General features: G+C 40.4%; 1 protein-coding gene across 8 annotated transcripts in view; it reads right to left on the reverse strand.

The window, feature by feature from the left end:
* AASDH (aminoadipate-semialdehyde dehydrogenase) overlaps positions 1 to 21,227 on the reverse strand; it is a 43,961-nt gene that overhangs the window by 12,068 nt on the left and 10,666 nt on the right. For 7 of the 8 annotated variants that reach the window (XM_045079789.1, XM_045079787.1, XM_045079790.1 and 4 more), the window contains 7 exons: positions 17,530 to 17,722; positions 10,460 to 10,701; positions 9,646 to 9,752; positions 8,546 to 8,718; positions 7,716 to 7,908; positions 7,012 to 7,127; positions 3,985 to 4,777 (listed from right to left, as the gene is read on the reverse strand). In XM_045079789.1, the coding sequence (XP_044935724.1) occupies positions 3,985 to 4,777; positions 7,012 to 7,127; positions 7,716 to 7,908; positions 8,546 to 8,718; positions 9,646 to 9,752; positions 10,460 to 10,701; positions 17,530 to 17,722 (1,817 nt within the window). The remainder of the gene's footprint in view (positions 1 to 3,984; positions 4,778 to 7,011; positions 7,128 to 7,715; positions 7,909 to 8,545; positions 8,719 to 9,645; positions 9,753 to 10,459; positions 10,702 to 17,529; positions 17,723 to 21,227) is intronic. The other variant, XM_045079793.1, reaches the window with a different exon arrangement.

Here is a 21,227-nt window from a genome sequence, read left to right on the forward strand (position 1 = left end):
ATAACCTGGGTAGGTACCGGCGCATATTATTTAAGAAATGCGAACATTCACAACAGCCAGCATTTACTGAGTTCCGAGTGTTCTCGGAACTTTACATCTATTAATCCATGGAATCCTCCCAATGAGGCAAGTGCTATGATATCCGCATTTTACAGATGACAAAAGGAAGCACCAAGAGCTCACGTTACTAGGGTAAAACTATGAGCTGACATGTGGCAGAGCCAGGACTTGAAGCCAACAAGTCGAGCTCCAGGCCCGGGCGCGTCACTCCAGCAAACTGCTTCTCCCAACCCACTGCGCGAATGAGGAGACAGGGCAGGAGTCCTGACCTGGTGCAGCCAGAGTAACCCAGGGGGCCGTGGGGGTGCTCAAAACCTACAAGGAGAAGATCGTTCAAGTTCCCCACAGTGCATCTAACTCAGGGGAAGTTGCCTTTGGACAACGGCCCGCCATTTTCTACTCGGCTCTGCCTATGCGCATCACTTACTCCCTAGGGGCTCACTTGAGGCCCAGTTTCCGAAAAGCGATGATGCCGTCTTCTTTCGCGCAGCTACTACTTAGTAGCAAGGCAGTGGCCTGCTCAGTGATGTTCGCAGGAAGGGAAGCGCCCCTACACAGTGCAGTACCCCACGACTCAGCTGGGTAATGAAACACTTCTTTCAGTTCAGTTCATTTCCAGAAGGAAATCTTTGTGACCTTGGGTTAGGCAAAAATTTTTTGGCTAGGACATCAAAAATCATGACCCATAACAGAAAATAAATGATCAACTGGACGTCATTAAAATTAAGAACTTCTCTTCAAAAGACCTAATGTGAACGAGTAAAAGGGAAAACAAGCCACAGACTAGGAGAAAATATGTAAAACATGAATCTGATAAGGGACTTGTATCCAGAATACATAATATTCTCAGAACCCAGTATGAAAATTAGCAAAAAAAACCTGGGCAAAAGATCTGAAGAGACAGGTCACAGATGGCAATTAAGTTTATAAAAAGAAACACAACATCATTAGTCATTAAAGAAATGCAAATTAAAACCACAATGAAAGACCACAACATAACAATTTGAGTGGCTAAAATAAAAAAATTTTCAAATTCACCATACCAGGTGTTAGCAACAGGGAACAACAATCTCTCTTATATCAATGGTAGGAATGCAAAGTGGTTCAGTCAACTTGGAAAATATTTTGGCCATTTTTTACAAAGTTAAAACTAGGGGACGCCTAGTTTTAAATCCTCTGCCTTTGGCTCAGGTCGTGATCTCAGGGTCCTGGGATCGAGCCCCACATCAGGCTCTCTGCTCAGCGGAGAGTCTGTTTCCCCCTCTCTTTCTGCCTGCCTCTCTGCCTACTTGTAATCTCTGTCAAATAAATAAATAAAATCTTAAAAAAAAAAAAAGCTACACTTACTGTATAATCTTCACCTCCTAGGTATTGACCCAAGTGAAATAAAAACTTACATTCACACAAGATCCCGTTCACAAATGCTTACAGCAGTCTTACTCATAATTAAAACTGTGGGGAAAAAAACTGGAAATAACCCACATCAATGGACAAACTACGGTACATTCACACAACAGAATACGCACAGCAGTAAAATAAACCTCTTGGGGCGCCGGGTGCTCAGTGAAGCTCCCACTCTTGATTTCCGCCCCGGCCATGATCTCAGGGCTGGGAGGCTGAGCCCTGCGCCTGCCTCTTTACCCCATCCCCACCCCCGCTCACACAGGCTCTCTCTCTCTCTCTCTCTCTCAAAAAAAGAACAAGTCTGCTGATATATGCAACAATATGGACGAATCCCAAGCACATGTAAGGAAAAGAAGCCAGACTCCAAAGCAAAAACCAAAAAAAGCAAAACTAAAGGGACAGAAAACAGATCAGTGGCTGCCCAGCGTTGAGTAGGAGGAGGGACCACTACAAAGTGACAGAGAATCTTCCAAGTAATGGATTTGTGATTGTGCGAGCGCTTACATGACACTACACATCTGTCAAAACAGAGCTATAACGAGGGTAAGTTTTACTGCATGTAAATTCTTTCTTAATTTAAAAATGTTGGAGCACCTGGGTGGCTCAGTCAGTTAAGCGTCTAACTTCAGCTCAGGGTCCTGGGATCGAGCCCTACACTGGGCTCCCTGCTCAGCACAGAGTCTGCATCTCCCTCTGCCCCGCCCCCTGCTCGTGCTCTCTCTCCCTCTCAAATAAACAAACTCTAAAAAAAAAAAAAAAAAAAAAAAAGTCTGAAGTCCTAACTGACCACCATGTGCCACAAGCCTTGACCCTTGGGCTGCCAACAGTCACCTCCCTGAGCTTTCAGGACGGGAATGACACGTGCTCACGCACAGGTACCGCCCCAAGTTTCCTGGAGCAGAGGTTTCAAAATGTACGTGGACGAGAGGGAAGGATCAAACATCCCAGCTAGGATACCACGAGCAGGGAGACATACTCCAAAGCACTTCCCACAAGACTCGACAAGCAGATAAAGGAAAGCTTAATGTAGTGCGGGGAGTCAAGAGAATGGCAGACGCACGGGGAGGCATTCCACCGGGACCCCGTATTCTTAGTCAAGTACAAGCCACCTATAACCTTAATGAAGCTGAACCGCAGCTGGGAGCCCACACTTCACGGGTCTCTACCTAACAAGGCACCGAAAGATTCATAAGCAATTATCTCACTTCATCTTCTCAAAAGCTCTATGTTGTATGTGGAATTTAAGAAACATGAGCAAGGGGAGTAGGGAGACAAACCAAGAATCAGACCCTTAGCTCTAGAGAACAAACAGATGGTTATGGGGGGGCGGGGATGGGAGTGGGGGGAGGTGAAACAGGTGGTGGGGATTAAAGAGGGTACTTGTCATGACGCGCACTGACAATGCACAGCATTGTTGAGTCGCTCCATTGCACACCTGAAACTAATGTAACCCTGTTACCCACACTGGAATTAAAATAAGAAATGTAAAAAAAAAAAAAAAAAAGCTCTATGATGATTGTAGTGGTTTTAAAATCTGTCCACAAATTCTCTGATACTCTTCCTTCAAGAGCTGGAGCCTAAATTCCCCTCCCCTTGAGTACAGGCCACGCTTAACGATGTGCTTCTAACAAACAGAAAAAAAGTGAGGGTATGCAACTTGGGAGACTAAGTCATAAAGTCCTCCCCTTCCCTCCCCTCCGTCCTGCCCCCACCTCTGGGAGCACTCACTCTGACGGAAGTGAGCTGCCAGGCTTCGAGGGTGCTCAGGTGGCCTAGAGGGGCCCATGTGACAAGAAACTAGAAAGTTCTTGTCAAGCATCAGCTCAACTGAAGCCTTCTGCTGGCAGCAGCGTGAGTCAGCTGTCCCAGAAGCAGATTTTCCAGCCCAAGTCAAGCTTTCATTTGACCGCAGCCACATGGGAAATCCTGAACCAGGACTTCCAGCTAAGCGGCTCTTTTTTTTTTTTTTTAAAGATTTTATTTATTTATTTGACAGAGAGATCACAAGTAGGCAGAGAGGCAGGCAGAGAGAGAGAGAGGAAGGGAAGCAGGCGCCCTGCCGAGCAGAGAGCCCAATGTGGGACTTGATCCCAGGACCCTGAGATTATGACCTGAGCCGAAGGCAGAGGCTTAACTCACGGAGCTACCCAGGCTCCCTAAGCGGCTCCTTTCTGACCTCAGAAACTGGGAGGTGTTTGTTACTCTAAACCATTAAGTTTTGGGACAATTTACGATGCAACATGCTTTATTTATTATACCCATATGCTCGGGAGAACACGTGTGGTTCCAAGAGGTTCAGCAACTCGTCAGAGTTCACAGAGCTGAGAGGAGTTTTAGGGCTAGGTTCAAATCCGGGGACTAAGACCCAAGGCCCACACTGTGAATTAGCACGTGGGTGACAATTATTCTTTAACCACCACAAACCCACCATACATAAGTTTTTAAATTTACCTAGCTCATACCAGCATTATCATATGGTAATTAAATACAGTTCTATAAACCTCCGATTCAGAAACTTACCCACTACAATGAAGTTTCCACACCTAGATACACACGCTGAGGATTCAATTCGGTCTCCCAAAATCTGCTCCCACTTCACCTTGCCAGAGTGAAGGTCAAGGGCCATCATTCTGTGAGAATGCGAGCCCATGTACACGGTTGGGGAGGGCTTCTCGACAGCAGGGATTACGACCAGCGGGGAAGCATCCACACATTTGCCGGTGTCTGACCTCCATCTCACGCGCAGCTCCATTTTCTTGGCCGCTGCCACACATGTTCCTGCTTCAGAAACTTCTGCAACACAGGATGCATCTTGTGACTTCCCAAGAAGAGCGGGAGGATTTAAGCTTTTTACATTTTGAGTATTAGTCGGTGAAATTAAATCAGAAGAATGGGCTGAAGAGCAAAGCCCTAACCTAGTGAAAGACTTCGTATTCAGTGACAAAATCTGACTCCCTCTGCTCACTGCAGTAAAAGCAGTTAGTTCATTGTCACAACTTAATGTCATGACAGATTTCTGATGTAAAGATTTTCCACTGGTTTCTTCTTGGTTACTGTCGCTGAATTTTCTTTTCGTGGCATGATTCTTGCTGAATTCCAGATCTTCATCTGGAAACACTGTCTGAAGGACGTGATTGTAAATCTCTAAAATGGAACTGCTTAGAATAATCTCCAGAAGCCCAGGCACTGATGTGCCAACTAGTTTCTCAATCTCATTGAGGAACCGTACGGACTTTAAGGAATCTCCACCACTGTTTAAGAAGAGTGACTCATTGGGAACCTTCAAAGGATCTTCTGAGAGATTCAGAATCGACTACAGATGAGAAAAGGGAGAAATACAGTGAAGTAAAGGCCTAAAACCAAAACAATTCAATGAATTTATAGACACTATATAGTGCATAGGACTTAACATTAATGATGTGAACAAAAGACACACAAAATAGTATTTTTAATAATTAGATTTTAAAGTAGTAAAGAAGACGATCACTAGTCTACCAATTTTGTCACAAACTCACTCTAAATCTACAAGTTACATTTTCCTTTAGAGCACTTTTCCTACTCATAAAATAGCAAGTGGAATTATAAAAATAATATTTACTAATTATAAACTCCACAAAACATTAAAATCTGATATTTCTATAACATGGGAACAATATTTATATTCATTCGCTTCACTAAATCAAAACTGTTTCAAGAATCTAAGAATGAAGTGAGACTTTTTATCAAGATATCCTTTATTTTCAGGCAAGAGTATACAATTACATCCTCTTTTCGGAACCCTTCAAGAAAGTTCCACATTTTATCTAAGAAAAACTGTACTGACCTATGGTTTAATATACACATATTTCAAAATAAACTTTTTAAAATGTTTACTATACATATTTCTATATATACAAATAGTCCCCAGCTTAACAATGATTTGTTTTGCTTTTTTGTTTAAGTAGGCTCCACACCCAGTGTGGACCTCAATGCAGGGCTTGAACTGATGACCCTGAGATCAAGACCTGAGCCTAAATCAAGAGTCAGATGCTTAACTGACTAAGCCACCCAGGTACCCCTTAAGATTTTTTAACTTCACAATGGTGTGAAAACAATATGCATCCAAAAGAAACTGTACTTCAAATTCTGATCTCTTCCCAGTCCAGCAACACTCATTAGCTCATGATGCTGGGGGGGCGGGGGGAACAGCAAGCCACAGCTCCCAGGTTTACTCCACAAGAGTAAACAACTGATACACTTGTGACCATCTGTACCCACACAACCCTTCTGTTTTTCACTTACAGTACAGTACTCAATAAATTACCTGACATATCCAACAATTTATTATAAAATAGGCTTTGTGTCAGATGTTTTTGCCCAACTGTAAGCTAATATAAGTGTTCTGAGCACATTTAAGGCAGGCTAGACTAAGCTATGATGTTCAGTAGGTGTATTAAATGCATTTTGACTATGAAATTTTCAACTTAAAATGGGTTTATCCAGATGTAACCTCATCCTAAGTTGAGGGAGGTCTATATATTCAAATTCCATTAAGCAGAAACCATACATGTTGTTACTGCAAGTTCCTCGGGAATAATGACATTAAGCCCTTATACCAGACTGCAGTATAGCAAGATTTGGCCATTTTTCTCAATTCTGACAAGCACTGCAATCCACTGCCCCACCGGAGAAAAGTTATATCAAGATGGGTCTTGTCTACCCATGCTTTTTATGTCTACCTTCCTTCTTTTTTTGTCTTGTTGTTGTTGTTTTTTTTTTTTTTTAAAGATTTTATTTATTTATTCGACAGAGAGAGATCACAAGTAGGCAGAGAGGAAGGCAGAGAGAGAGGAGGAAGCAGGCTCCCTGCTGAGCAGAGAGCCCGATGCGGGACTCGATCCCAGGACCCTGAGATCATGACCTGAGCTGAAGGCAGCGGCTTAACCTACTGAGCCACCCAGGCGCCCTGTCTTGTTGTTTTAAAGATTTTTACTTATTTGTCGGAGAGAGAGAAAGCAGGCAGAGGGAGAAGCAAGCTTCCCGCTAAGCAGAAAGCCTGTTGTGGGACTCAATCCCAGGACATGATCTGAGCTGAAGGCAGATGCTTAACCAACTAAGCCACCCAGGTGTCCCTGCCTACCTCACTTCTAAATAATTTCTTTATTGGGGGGGGGGGGTGATGCCTGGTTGGCTCAGTGGGTTAAAGCCTCTTCCTGCAGCTCAGGTCATGATTCCAGTTTCCTGGGATCGAGCCCTGCGCCAGGCTCTCTGCTTAGCAGGGAGCCTGCTTCCCCCCACCCCTCTCTGCCTGCCTCTCTGCCTACTTGTGATCTCTGTCAAATAAATAAATAAATCTTTAAAAAAATAAATTTCTTCATGAGGAGCTTAATTTTAGAGAAACTAATCCCTATTTTAATACAAATTGAATAAACAATGTTATATTATTTAACATTTGGGCATTAATAACATTCTCAGAAAAGTTTATCAGCTGTATTAGGATGTTAATAGTCCAAAAGATAAAGCATGACCTCTTTATAAAATAACAAACTTGTATCTTAAAAGTTGTACCTTCCAAAAATACTGTAATTTTTCCCAGAGTTCCTCTTTTCCATTGAGTTTGCACCCAGATTTCAAGTTTAAATAGTTTAAATATATCTTGTTTAACTCCAAAACATCAATTTTACCTAAAAAGAGAAATCGTTTAAAAATTTCAGTTCAAACCCTATCTTCATTAGTCTTAAGAATCCACACATTTTTTCAATGAAAAACTTTGAAATTTTATGCAACAGTTTGTAAGAGATAATCAATTCTAAAGGAAGCAGCTCCACACTACCAAAAATGTAACGGGTGGTAAGAAAGGAAGAGCTAATATGAGTTACAAAATGATCCTACTAACTGAACAACTACTGTATTTTGATGTAAATATTAAGTAAAGATGAAACTGGGAAGACAATATGATCATTAAAAACAAATGTTTGAAATCAAAAAGTCTTAGATAGAATTTCAACTCTACCATTAATCAGCACTGTAATTTTGTGAAAATTACTTAACCTCTTTAAGCCTTATTTTCCATATCTGTAAATGGGAATGACACTATCCACTCACAGGATTTTCTAGAGATAAGATGAGTTACTTCTACAAAGTCCTTAACAGAGGTCTACCACAATATATGCTAATATTACTTAGAATAATAAGGATTTTAAAGGCCTTTAAAGTAGTTATGAATTAGTATTTATTTAGCACCAAAACAAATCTGCTTCCAATGATTTTACCATGAGATGTAAATGGTAGAGATTCAATCAACAAGAGTTCATCCGGGATTGCATGACTTGGAAGATGTTTCTGCAGTTCTTTAAAGATGTATTCCTTTACGAAATCATTTTTGGACACCACGAACAGAATTAATTTTTCCTGATTATACCAGGTAACTGCACAAGACTCCACTTGCTGAAGTCCTTCAGCAACCTATGAGAGAGATTACCCCAATCTGTCAGAAGACATTTAAAAGCAAACTTCCTAAATGCTCAAACTTCTCATGTCTGAAATCAACAGTCAAATAAAATTGTAAAATAGCTAGAGACTTAATGAAAAAAAAAACAACTGACTGCTACTACTGCTATTACCAGCACACTAGATTCTTCATGTTTTTAAAATAATCACTCTCACAGCAAAGTAAACCATTATTTTCACAGTCAGCAAAATCCATTCTGTCACTTATTTAAAATATAACTTTTCTGGGGCGCCTGGGTGGCTCAGTGGGTTAAAGCCTCTGCCTTTGGCTCAGGTCATGATCCCAGGGTCCTGGGATGGAGCCCCACATTGGGCTCAGCAGGGAGCCTGCTTCCCCCTCCCTCTGCCTGCTTCTCTGCCTACTTGTGATCTCTGTCAAATAAATAAATAAAATCTTTAAAACAAAAAACAACTCTCCATGCTGAGAATAAGGGCACACTGAATAACCCACACCTATTACTGTAACTCATTACTAATACCAAAATCTTAGGTTTAAATAACATGAACAGAGAATGCCGGCACAGAAAACTGGTGGTGGCTACCTCTAAAACCTACATCTGTTAGTAGAGACTTAATATTTAAAGGATTCTACCTGTTGCACAAGTTCAATGTTAAGACGTTTGCCATGTCGTTTGATCTGACTGTCCTTTCGTCCCAAGAAAAACATCTCTCCATCTTTCACCATCACCAAATCTCCTGTGGCTCGCATTGTGCCAAGAGGTACTGTCGTTTCATCATCAAGAAAACATACTCTCTTTCTGCCACCTTCACAAGATATAAACACCAATGTAATAATAATAATAAATAATAATAATAAACCCATGGAAAATATATAAAGAAACCATCAAATCAAGAACATCTTCAAAAGTTCAGTTACTAAGTTTCACATTTTGAATATCTGTATGAAAAAGGGGCAGCACACTTTTAAATGTCACCTGGTAAAAGTAAATACAATAACCTCAGTAAAATAAAGGAATAAAACAAGATTTATTTCTAAAAAATATAAGTGATTAAAAAAAATTCTTAGAGGGGTGCCTGGGTGGCTCCGTTGGTTAAGCAACTGCTTTTGGCAGTCATGATCCTGGAGTTCCGGGATTGAGTCCCGCACTGGGCTCCCCGCTCGAGCGGCAGGGAGTCTGCCTCTCCTTCTGGCCCTCTCCCCTCTCATGCTCTCTCTCACTCTCTTTCTCTCAAATAAATAATCTTAAGACAAAAAAATTCTTGGAATACTGATTTAGGGATATCTGGGTGGCTCAGTCGTTAGGCGCCTTTGGCTCAAGTCATGATCCTTGGGTCCTGGGATCAAGCCCTGCGTCAGGCTCCCTGCTCAGTGGGAAGCCTGCTTCTCCCTCTCCCACTCTCCCTGCTTGTGTTCCTTCTCTCACTGTGTCTCTCTCTCTCTGTCAAATAAATACATAAAAACCTTAAAAAAAAAAAAAACCGATTATAGAGAATTTTGGCTATAAATATAAAGGTCCAACTTGCAATTTCTCAACTACTTTTATATCTTCTCTAAGGGTATCAAATATTGTTACCTGAAATAACTATGGTAATACATTAACTGTTTCATGACTATGAGAATGAAATTAAAAATTATCATCACTGAAAAGAATAGAATAAAATTAACATATCAGATATTTTTCTTGGAAAAAAAAAAAGAAGATATTCCCAATCAACAAACGTAAAAATCACCTAAAAATACTTGGCCACGGCCCTCTTGAATTGTGAAACCATTAGTATCTCTGACTTCAACTACTGTTCCAAGCAGTGGAAATCCCAGTGGTACCGGCAATTCACATCTACGAAAACACAATAACCCAAATCACATTTAAATTTCTCATTTGAATAGAAAATTTTCCAATGTATTTAAATCACATCATGCCAAATAAAGAGAAAAAGTTTTGGTTATGCTATAATTCAAAGATGGCCAACAGCAAAAGGTTAGGTGGAAAGGTTATTATAGGTTATTTATTTGTTTAGTCACAAAAAAGTTATAACAGATCTGCAGCACCAGTTATAAGAAAGGCTCTGGATTCCCATCTTAAAATTCTCGATAAAACAGGCACCCAGGTTGCTCAGTTGGTAAGCAACTGACTCTTATTATGGCCCAGGTCATGATCTAGGGTTGTGAGATTAGGCTCTGTGCTGGGCATGGAGCCTGCTTAAGATTCTCTCTCTCCCAGGGCACCTGGGTGGCTCAGTGGGTTAAGCATCTGCCTTCAGCTCAGGTCATGATCCCACGGTCCTAGGACTAAGCCCCGCATTGGGCTCCCTGCTCCGTGGGAGCCTGCTTCTCCCTCTTGCTCTGCCTCTGCCCCCACCCCTCACGCTCGCTCCCTCTTGCTCGCTCTCCCAAATAAATAAAATCTTAAAAAAAAAAATTCTCTCCCTTCCCATCCTCCATCCTCACTCTCTCTAAAAAATATTTTTAAAATAAAAATTCTAGATAAAATAATGCTTCCAAAATTATTACTGCAGTGCCTATCAAAAACATTGAAACCCTTACTTTAAAGTAGAATTAAGGAACTTCTCTGGGATCCTGTAAAAAGTTGCCCAACTTGATACCTCTGTGATACCATAAATATTAAATATTTGTGTTTTATTGTCTACTCCTCTCCAGCTTTTGAGAACAGTCAATAATGGAAACGCTTCACCGCCAAGGGCTAATACTCGAAGAGAAGTACTGGCTGATAAAACGGTTGACTTGATAAGCTGAGATCCAAATCTTCTAAGCAAAGTTGGTGTTGCCTGTGAATACATTAGAGGTAATTTATTTCCCTTTACTTCTTTAAAAAAGTAAATACCGTAATAATTAGTTCAAAGCGTAACACCAGGCACCCACATGGAAATTAAGGCCGTGTGTATAAATCATTTTGGAAATCTACTGAAGCAGCATTCCCTTCTTAATGGGGTATCAGTTTTGCTTTAGCAAAAAACTTAAGAAAAATATTAGTTATGCTTCATTGTGATAGTTTAGACAAGATGTCTTAAACATAAAAAGGACTTTTTTAAAAAATAAAATCAGTTCATATTTCCTTTCCATTAACTCTATGTAGAAAAAAGTACATAAAGGATTAAAAAAAAATGTTCCTAAACAATATGAAGATCTTTAAAAACAGCATTAGTAAGGTGTAACTGACATAGAATAAGCATATTTAAAGCATCCATTATAAACTGAGATACAGATACAGAGATACATCAGTGAACTACCACCATAATCCAAATAATTAATATATTCTTCAGCCCTAAAATTACCTACTTTACCGTTGAAATTCTCCCCTTTGACTGGACCCCTTTTCCAGACAACCACTGATCTATCTTCTAATGATCAGCTGGCATTTTCTAGAATTTTATGAAAATGGAATCAAACATCATGTATTCTGTTTGGATCGGACTTCTTTCACTCCATATATATACTCTGTGATGGGGCGCCTGGGTAGCTCAGTGGGTTAAAGCCTCTTGCCTTCAGCTCAGGTCATGCTCTCAGGGTCCAGGGATGGAGCCCCACATCAGGCTCCCTGCTCAGCGGGGAGCCTGTTTCCCCTTCTCTCTCTGCCTGCCTCTCTGCCTACTTGTGATCTCTGTCTGTCAAATAAATAAATAAAATTTAAAAAAAAATTCTGTGATGCACCTATGTATTTATGAACTCCCTTTTTGTCTCAGTTCAGGCTGATACAACAAAATTACCACAGACTAAATAGGTGACAAACAACAGAAACTTAATTCTCAGTTCTGAGGCTTTAAGTCCAAGATCAGGGTGCCAGCATGGTTGGGTTCTGGTAAAACCCTCTTTCAAGGTTATAGACTGTCAAGTTGTTGTAGGCTCACATGGTGGAAGGGGCTAGGGAGCTCTGTAGGGTTTCTTTTCCAAAAGTACTAATTCTTTTCATGAGGGTTCCACCCTCGTGACCAAAGAACCCCCAAGGGCCACACCTCCTCATAGTATAATACATTGTTCATCAGTATTTTAACAAATGTTTGGGGGAGGCACAAACACTCAGACTCTGAGACTTTTTACTGCTGAGTAGTCCACTGAACAGATTAGGACTAGTGTTTGCATTTCCATAGAAAATTCTGGATCAGTTTATCAATTTCTACCCCAAAAAGTCCACTAGGATTTTGACAGGAACCATGTTTAATGTATAGATCTTGACAATATTGAGGTTTCAATCCATAAACATTTATTTTTTTTTTAAATTTTATTTATTTATCAGAGAGAGAGAGGGGGAGAGAGCAAGCACAGGCAGACAGAATGGCAGGCAGAGGCAGAGGGAGAAGCAGGCTCCCTGCTGAGCAAGGAGCCCGATGTGGGACTCGATCCCAGGACGCTGGGATCATGACCTGAGCCGAAGGCAGCTGCTTAACCAACTGAGCCACCCAGGCGTCCCTCAATCCATAAACATTTAATGTCTCTTCACTTATTGAGCTCTTTAATTTCTATCAGTAATGTGTTGGCTTTTTGTTTTTTGTTTTTCCCTTATCACACCGCCTGGAACCACCAGAGTAATGATGGAGAGAGAGGACAAAAGGAAACAACCTTGGCTTGTTCCCAATGTTAGGGGGAAAGCATGTGGTCTTTCACCAAATAGGATGTTAGCTGTGGTTTTCTGCAGATGCCTTTCATCATATTGGGGAAAGTCTTATTCCTATTTAAGGATTTTTTCTCTATCACAAGTGTTGGACTTTGCAAAATACTTCTGCATCTGTTAATATATACCACATAGATAATGAACAAAAAGCATAATTATCAGTGATTTTTGGACTTAAACCAAATATGCATTCCTGGAATGAATACCACTTGGTTCTATTTTAAATTTACCAAAATTCGTTTTGTGGTTTGAGAATAGAATCTATCCTAGAAAATGTTCAATGTGCTCGCAAAGAATGAATATTCTGCATTTATTGGATGTCGTGTTGTGTAAATGGAATTCGGTTGATAATGTTGTTCAAGTCTTCTATATTATATGTTCTGATTTCTGTCTAGTTTTTCATTCAATTGTTAAAAGTGGGGTATTAAAATTTCAAACTATTGGGTTGCCTACTTCTCATTTCAACCCTGTCCATTTTGCTTCATGTATTTGGAACCTCATTTCTCGGTGGATATACATTTATTATCGTTACATCTTCTTGATACAACATACTTCTCGATATACTGACCATTTTATCATTATGTTTTTGTTGCTTTTTTGCTTGTTACTAACTAGCCTTGTTTATTTTTTATTTTTTTTAAAGATTTTATACATTTATTTGACAGACAGAGATCACAAGTAGGCAGAGAGGCAGGCAGAGAGAGAGAGGAAGGGAAGCAGGCTCCCTGCTGAGCAGGGAGCCCGATGGGGGGCTCCATCCCAGGACCCTGAGACCATGACCTGGGCCGAAGGCAGAGGCTTAACCCACTGAGCCACCCAGGCGCCCCAAGCCTTGTTTAAATCTGTAAAATCTGTCTTCTTGGTGATGGGTGGCCACTGTCATCACTCAATTGTCCTTTTAAATATGTATTTTTTTTCTAAATTCATTTGAGAGAGCGAGAACACGAGCAGGGTGGGGAGGGTGGGGAGCAGACTCCCTGCTGAGCAAGGAGCCCAATGTGGGGCTCCATCCCAGGACCCTGAGATTATAACCTGAGCCAAAAGCAGATGCTTAACCACCTGAGGCCACCCAGGTGACCCTTAAACATATATTCTTTTTTTCATTTTTAGCTCTTACTTCCTACGAGTCACGCTGTGTCTGCATAGCTCAGTAGTGGAGCAGCGATTGGACCAGACTGGCCAGAGAGATTTATTTGTGTGAACTCAAAGTTTAGGCCATTTTCAAGCCTAATTCAGCTTCTATTTTCCATGGGTCTTTTTGTATCTCTAAAATACATGCACATACCCTCAAGGCCAGCCAGGAATGTACTTGGAACCTCTGGTCTGATGCACAAATGCAGCCTTAGCCAGAATGTGCTTTCCCTCCCTATGACCACAACCTCAAACCAGTGGAGTTTTTAGCCTTCCATGCCGGCCTATATCAATATCATTTCCACAAAGAGTGCTTTGGGGCATGGACATAACCTACCATTCCAAACTGAATAAATGCCCTTTTGAGCAGGAGGCCCTGATGGGAAAGTCTGTACTGACTGTGCTGGAGGAGGCAGGGAGAGCAGCTTAGTCTAGAATGCCACGAGTTCCATTTTTATGCAAAAAATAACAGTTTTTAAAAACAAACACTTTTAGATAGTTGTAGAATTTTGGTTGATTTCTGAAGTGTTGAGTAGTTGCCTTTGTCAATTTTCTCCAGCTTTATAATTACTTTCTATTAGGGAGAGGATCTGCCAATCTCTTTACTTGACCATAGAAAATTTCCATGTGAATCAAGATTTTTAAATGGTTTCTTTCAATAAAAGCTAGAAGCAGCCCCAATGGACAACTTAAATTTTAATTCAAAGAGATGATTTAAAGTCTTGGTTTATCAAAATATTTAACATTTTAAGTATTTTATTTAAAATTTATTTTAGGGGCGCCTGGGTGGCTCAGTGGGTTAGGCCGCTGCCTTCGGCTCGGGTCATGATCTCAGGGTCCTGGGATCGAGTCCCGCATCGGGCTCTCTGCTCGGCAGGAAGCCTGCTTCCTCCTCTCTCTCTCTGCCTGTCTCTCTGCCTACTTGTGATCTCTCTCTGTCAAATAAATAAATAAAATCTTAAAAAAAAAAAAATAAAAAAAAATAAAATTTATTTTATTTAATATTTTATTTATTTATTTATTTACTTACTTACTTACTTATTTATATTTTATTTATTTATTTGACAGACAGAGATCACAAGTAGGCCGAGAGGCAGGCAGAGAGAGAGGAGGAAGCAGGCTCCCTGCTGAGCAGAGAGCCTGATGCGGGGCTCGATCCCAGGATCCTGGGATCATGACCTGAGCTGAAAGCAGAGGCTTTAACCCACTGAGCCACACAGGTGCCCCTATTTAATATTTTAAATATTTATCAAAATATTTAAGTAACAGGATGTCCCTATATCCCAGGACAAATTTATGTTCCAGATTCCTGTCTAGGAATTTAGCACCTTGATTCACTCTCAAGATTCTGGGTATTTTGGTAATAAATTATAATGGCCACCCTACTTAGAAGGCATCCTAAATCAAGTAATCTGTTCCACCAAGTTTTATCATAAGGAAAATCTCTTGTCAAAATGAAATGTTCTGGACATGCCTGGGGGCTCAGTTGGTTGGGCATGACTCTTGGTTTCAGCTCAGGCTGTGATCTGGGAGTTCTGCTTTGAGCTCGCTGCTTAGCACAGAGTCTGCTTGTCCCTCCCCCTATGTACACATGATCTCTCATCCTCTCTCATAAATAAACTCTTAAAAAAAAGAGAGAGAGATGTTGTAGCCTAATTTCTGGTGCTGAAGATAATTTCAACTTTGAACACTACTAAAAAAGGCACAGCTATGAATATTCAGCAAGATAAAGCAATAGTAACAACTTTCAGATACTCATAAACTGAAATGATAAAATTTAGTGGCAGAATACTAGTCAATATACTTTGTTACCAGATCATCTTAGGCACAGAAAAATAAGACTTACTAAATAACAGACAAAACAGAATGTTAAGGTTCCTTTCAAAATTTCTAAGGAAAAATTTACATAAAACTGAAAAACACTACTATGCTGACATTTTGGTAGCTAGCAACCTCAGATTTCACTCTAACTAAATGGTTTCACATTTGTTTATTTATTTATTTTAAGATTTGTATCTGTTTTTTTGACAGAGAGAGAGATCACAAGTAGGCAGAGAGGCAAGTGGGGGTGGGTGAGGGGGAGAGAAGCAGGCTCCCTGCGGAGGAGAGAGTCCTTCAGCCTTACTGCAGTGCCTTCCCCAACACGTCCCTTTGGTCGTGTAAAACCTGTACACTAAGGTCCGGTCTTTGCAGATAATAGCTGTGCCCCTCCACATCGTCGTGCCCCCAATCCTCCCTGTCAGTACATGACCGCACGTGAAACTGTTTAAGCCGTAAGGAGTTGCCGGCTTCGTTTTTTCATCTCAAAGTCCCTTTGCAGTTGGAAGGATACTTTACAGCTCTTCCTCCCCAAACTTCTAAGACAGGGCATGCCTTACATACAGGAAACGATAGTCTATCAGCTTGTGCACTTCTCTTCCTTCCTCAAACTCAAAATTTGGGGGTGTCTGGTGGCACCGTCAAGTGTCCAACTCAGTTTTGGCTCATGTCATGCTCTCACAGTCATGTGCTGGAGCCCCAGGTTGGGCTCCGAGCTCAGTGGGGCGTCTGCTTGCGATTCCCTCTCCCTCTCCTGCCTGTGCTCGCTCTCTCTCAAATAAATAAATCTTTAAAAACAAAAATAACTCAAATTTGATCTGCTGATAATACTCCAGAGTTAAGTATTGTGAATTAAATAAAATCACCATGAAACTGTATGTACAACTTGCTGTGGTCTGAGATCATTAGTAAATGTAGATTCATTTCTCAAAGATTTAGGACCCCAAAAAGGTTAAAACCCACAGCTAAAGTAAATTTATTTGAGACTGTGCTAAAACATTAAGCAAGGGAATCGGATTTAAGGAGACAGAACTCATTGACTTGACACGGAAGGAAATTCCCCCTTTCCTTTAGTAACTATCTCTCAAATCTACTTAGATACTTTGCAAATGTATCCTGAAAACTATACTCCTTGAAGTTTGTAGGAAAATAAATTATATTAAAGTCTTGTCAAGCCTGATGGAATGATCATCATAGATGAGAATTTATATGCATTAATATACCCATTACTATATTTTATATATATTTGCTATATACTATATTTTATATGTATTACATTACTATATTTTATATATATACTATACATTACTATATTTTATATATCTTTATATTACTATATTTTATATATATCACACACACACACACACACACATATATATATATATATAATTTTTTTTTTTTAAGGATGAAAAACTGCCTGAAAACAAAGCAGTATCAAATTTTGCCTTTATGGCAGAAATTTAACATCCTCGAGTCTCTTACACTAGGTATAAATCTGCTATTTTTAGTTTATCATGATTGGCATATAATTTTTTTCATTCTCTTTGGTATCTTTAATCACTTGCAATGCAATATCTTATCTTTAACCACTTGCAATGTAATATCTTAAGGCTTGTATACCAGTCACATACTTTCAGATAAACATTTTAAAATTTATTTCCATTAGTTACTGTAAAATATACTGATATAAAAAGTGAGAAAATCTAAATTCCTAACTAATTATACTTTAACTTTGTGTTTTTCACTAAAAGCTAAAGTTTAAGATAGGAGAAGCAGTGTACCGTGAAAGATTTGAGTGGAGGTAAACTTCCTCTAGCTATTATTGTAGCAGATGGATAGTAAAATAATTTTCTAAATAGAATTAACTGATTGTTTTCATTCTCAAGCAAATTACGTCATATCATCAGAGACAACCCATAATAATCTAACAGATTATCATTAACCTACTGTAAAAAACTACAGGAATATAAAATATTCTCTAAGACTTTAAAAATGCTAAATAAAAGCCAAAGCATTTCATTTGCCCCCCGAAACCTACCTGTAAAATAGTTACTCTGTGATGGGAAAAGAGAGCAGCAGCTAACTTTGACGGAAGCACTTTGACAGAAGTTGGTACAATAAGCAGACAGGCACCACTTGATAGAGCCACAAATATTTCCACAACAGAAGGATCAAAGGTCAGAGGTGAAGCAAGAAACAAAACATCTTCCTGTGTGACCTCAAAAAGTACCCTAAGGCAAAACAGAATGCAGTTATGCAAAATGTCTAACATTTGGTAATCATATATCCTAAGAAACTATGACCATGAAGTTTCTGGATGTTGGCCAGATTTTTACTCTTTTACTCTTAGATTAACCAAAACGGTGCTATTAATTCCAGAACTCGTCTTTACGAATGTGAGGATTAAAAGCCATTTAAAGCAGTATCCACTTCTTCACATGGCATTTTATCATCTGTGATGGGTTTCTGATGTGTTAAGTGTGGCTGGATTAAACCACATTCCCCAGAATTTCCTTTCTAGTATATTTTGTGAGGGTGAAAAACAAGGGACCTCTCTCACGAGGTGGAGGACAGAAGGGAGGCAGCTGCCATTCAGCAGAACACACACCACTCTGTTACTCCATCAAACCCTAAACTGGGTCCTGCAGTGAAGGGATTTTGTAGACAAAGTCCCTACTTAGCTTCTCTAATCAAAAGGGAGATTATCCTGGGTTAACTCAATTTACTCAACTGGAAGTCCTTTTAAAGAGTATTAGGCCTAGGGCACCTGGGTGGCTCAGTGGGTTAAGCCTCTGCCGTCAGCTCAGGTCATGATCTCAGGTCCTGGGATCGAGCCCCACATTGGGCTCTCTACTTGGCAGGGAGCCTGCTTCCTCCTCTCTCTGCCTACCTCTCTGCCTACTTGTGATGTCTGTCAAATAAATACATAAAATCTTAAAAAAAAAAAAAAAAAAAAAAGAGTGTTAGGCCCTCTCTGAAAAAAAGACACAGCATCTAGATATACAATTATTCTCCCTTTCCCCTAGATCCTTCCTGACTTGCCTATGAACAAGCACATGCCTATGGGGTTCCAGTTTGCACCTGATCATTCCTTTCTTTTTTTTAAACATTCTTTTTTTAATTTTTTAAAGGATTTTATTTATTTATTTGACAGAGGTCACGAGTAGACAGAGAAAGAGAGAGGAGGAAGCAGGCTCCCTGGTAAGCAGAGAGCCTGATGCGGGGCTCCATCCCAGGACTCTGGGCTCATGACCTGAGCCAAAGGCAGAAGCTTAACCCACTGAGCCACCCAGCTGCCCCCTGATCATTCCTTTCTATTTACACTACGGACTTCAGTCTTGATTAGCTCCCACAAACATAAGCCAATTCCTTATAGTAAGTCCTTGATACAATCTCCTGGTTCTGCTTTTCCGGTAGAAACTTGACTTACTCTATCCTTCGTACTTAATGATGCCTAACAGAGACCACTGACTCACTTTTCCCACTTTCGGCTTTTTCTCTCAGGAGCTGAACAAAGAGCAGAATACATGTAGTTAGGATATTACAGAGTATTAGATAGTTAGTGACAAGCCTCCACTTCCCACAAGCAGCCTGCGCCTCCACTCCGCCTCACCTCTCATACTCTTCAACATGTGACTTTGCCTAGGACGTTACTATCCATCAGTTTCCTCTAACATTCCTCGCCCTTCCATCCCAAAGTAGCTTACTCCTGTACAATACTATTTTCTTGATTTTTCAAAAACAATTCTCCCTACCGATTCTCAAGCACCAGCCTATTAATGTTTCCCACCTTATTTATTTATTTATTTGACAGAGAGGGAGAGAGAGCGAGCGAGCGAGCGAGCGCAAACACAAGTAAGGCAGAATAACAAGCAAAGGAGAGGGAGAAGCAGGCTCCCCACTGAGCAGGGAGCCTGATGCAGGGCTCTATCCCAGAACCCTGGGACCATAACCTGACCGAAGGCAGCCACTTAACCAACTGAGCCACCCAGGTGCACCCCAACTTTTTAAAAGGTTTTATTTATTTGAGAGAGAGAGAGAGTGTGTGCACGCGTATGTGAGGGAAGGGACAGAGGGAGAAGGAAAAAAAATCTCAAGCGGACTCCATACTGAGTGGAGAGCCCAATATGGGGCTCAACCTCATGACTCTCAGATCACGACCTGAGGGGAAATCAAGAGTGAAACACTCAACTGACTGAGCCACCCAAGTGTCCCAGCCTCTCATCTCAAAGATAAACCTATACCCTCCCAGAATTCTTTCTTTCCCATTCAAACTAGCTCCAAGAAATGAATACTTGATTATCTCCATTTTGCTATTTCTCATTCCCTATCCCCAGCCTAATAGTCTGTCTTCAGTCTTGGGCACTTGGAAATCAAGTCACTAAAGACCACATTATCAATTACAAGACTCCTCTCTGCCTCATTTCACCACTCCCTTCTTCTAGATCTGCACTGTCCAATATGGTAGGCATAAGAAGGGTATACCTACTGAGCACTGAAAATGCGGCTAATCCATATTGAGCTGTGTAAGTGTAAAATACTGGCTAGATTTAGGATAAGCATAAAGAGTGTAAAACAACTAATTTTCATACCGATTACATATTGGTATTTTAGATATTCTGAATTAAATAAGATATTGTTGAATTTTCTTATTTCTTTCTACCATTTTTTAGGGGGAAGAGAGAGAAGCAGAGGGAGAAAAGGAATCTTAAGCAAAGCTGGATTTACAGCCAGCACAGAGCCTGACATGGGGCTCAATCTTACAACCCTGAGATCATGACCTGAGCTAAAATCAAGAGTCAGATGGTTAGGGCTCTTGGGTGGCTGAGTTGGTTAAGCAACTGCCTTCAGCTCAGGTGATGATCCTGGAGTCCTGGAATAGAGTCCTGCGTCGGGCTGCCTGGTCAGCGGGGAGTCCAGTTCTCCCTCTGACCCTTTCCCCTTTTATGTTCTCTCTCTTGCACTCATTCTCTCTCAAATAAATAAATAAAATCTTTAAAAAGGAAAAAAAAAAGTCGGATGCTTAACTGAGCCACCCGAGCACCCCTCTTATTTCTTTGTATTTTTAAAATGCAGTTGTTAGGACGTTTTTAATTATATAAAACTTAAAATGACATAAAAATATATATTTGTATATCACAAATATTTGTAGTCACAAAGTTTCTGTATCACTATTTGTTTATTTCCTCTTTTGATTTCCTAAGACTACTCTCCCTTAGTTCCCTTCCTCTATTTCCTTCTTTCTTCTTAAACTGAGAATTGACTTCATAGAGAGTTTTCATTTCCTGATGAGCAAACCAAATTCTTCAATGCTGTAAGAATGAGCTTAATGAAATCCAAATCTTTTCACGTCTACTGGATTTAAGTGCAAGATTCTTCAACAAGGCATAACGGGCTCCTGCCCCTCAGGTCACAAGGCTCCTGCCCTCCCACTCCTTCCTCAGCTCTGCCCTGGCACACGCTACCAAGCCACACTCCTCCTTTCTCCCACACTTCTGCCAGGAATACACTTCCTTCTTACTGATAACTTAGAAGCAAAGCTTCAACCATCATTTGTTTGCTCCCTGTTTGGCTCCAGGTCTGGATCAGAAAGGTGAAGTCCTAACCTGCAAAGAACTAAAGCTCAGATATAGCCAAAGCAAGAGACCCAATTACTTAAGACTATCAATTTAGGAACAGGAATTCTAAAAAACAGGAACATGTGGGTAGCTCAGTTGGTTAAAGGGTGTGACTCTC

Source organism: Mustela putorius, unplaced genomic scaffold (assembly GCF_011764305.1).
Source record: "Mustela putorius furo isolate JIRA1106 unplaced genomic scaffold, ASM1176430v1.1 tig00000430_pilon_pilon_pilon, whole genome shotgun sequence".
Taxonomy (NCBI): Eukaryota; Metazoa; Chordata; class Mammalia; order Carnivora; family Mustelidae; genus Mustela; species Mustela putorius.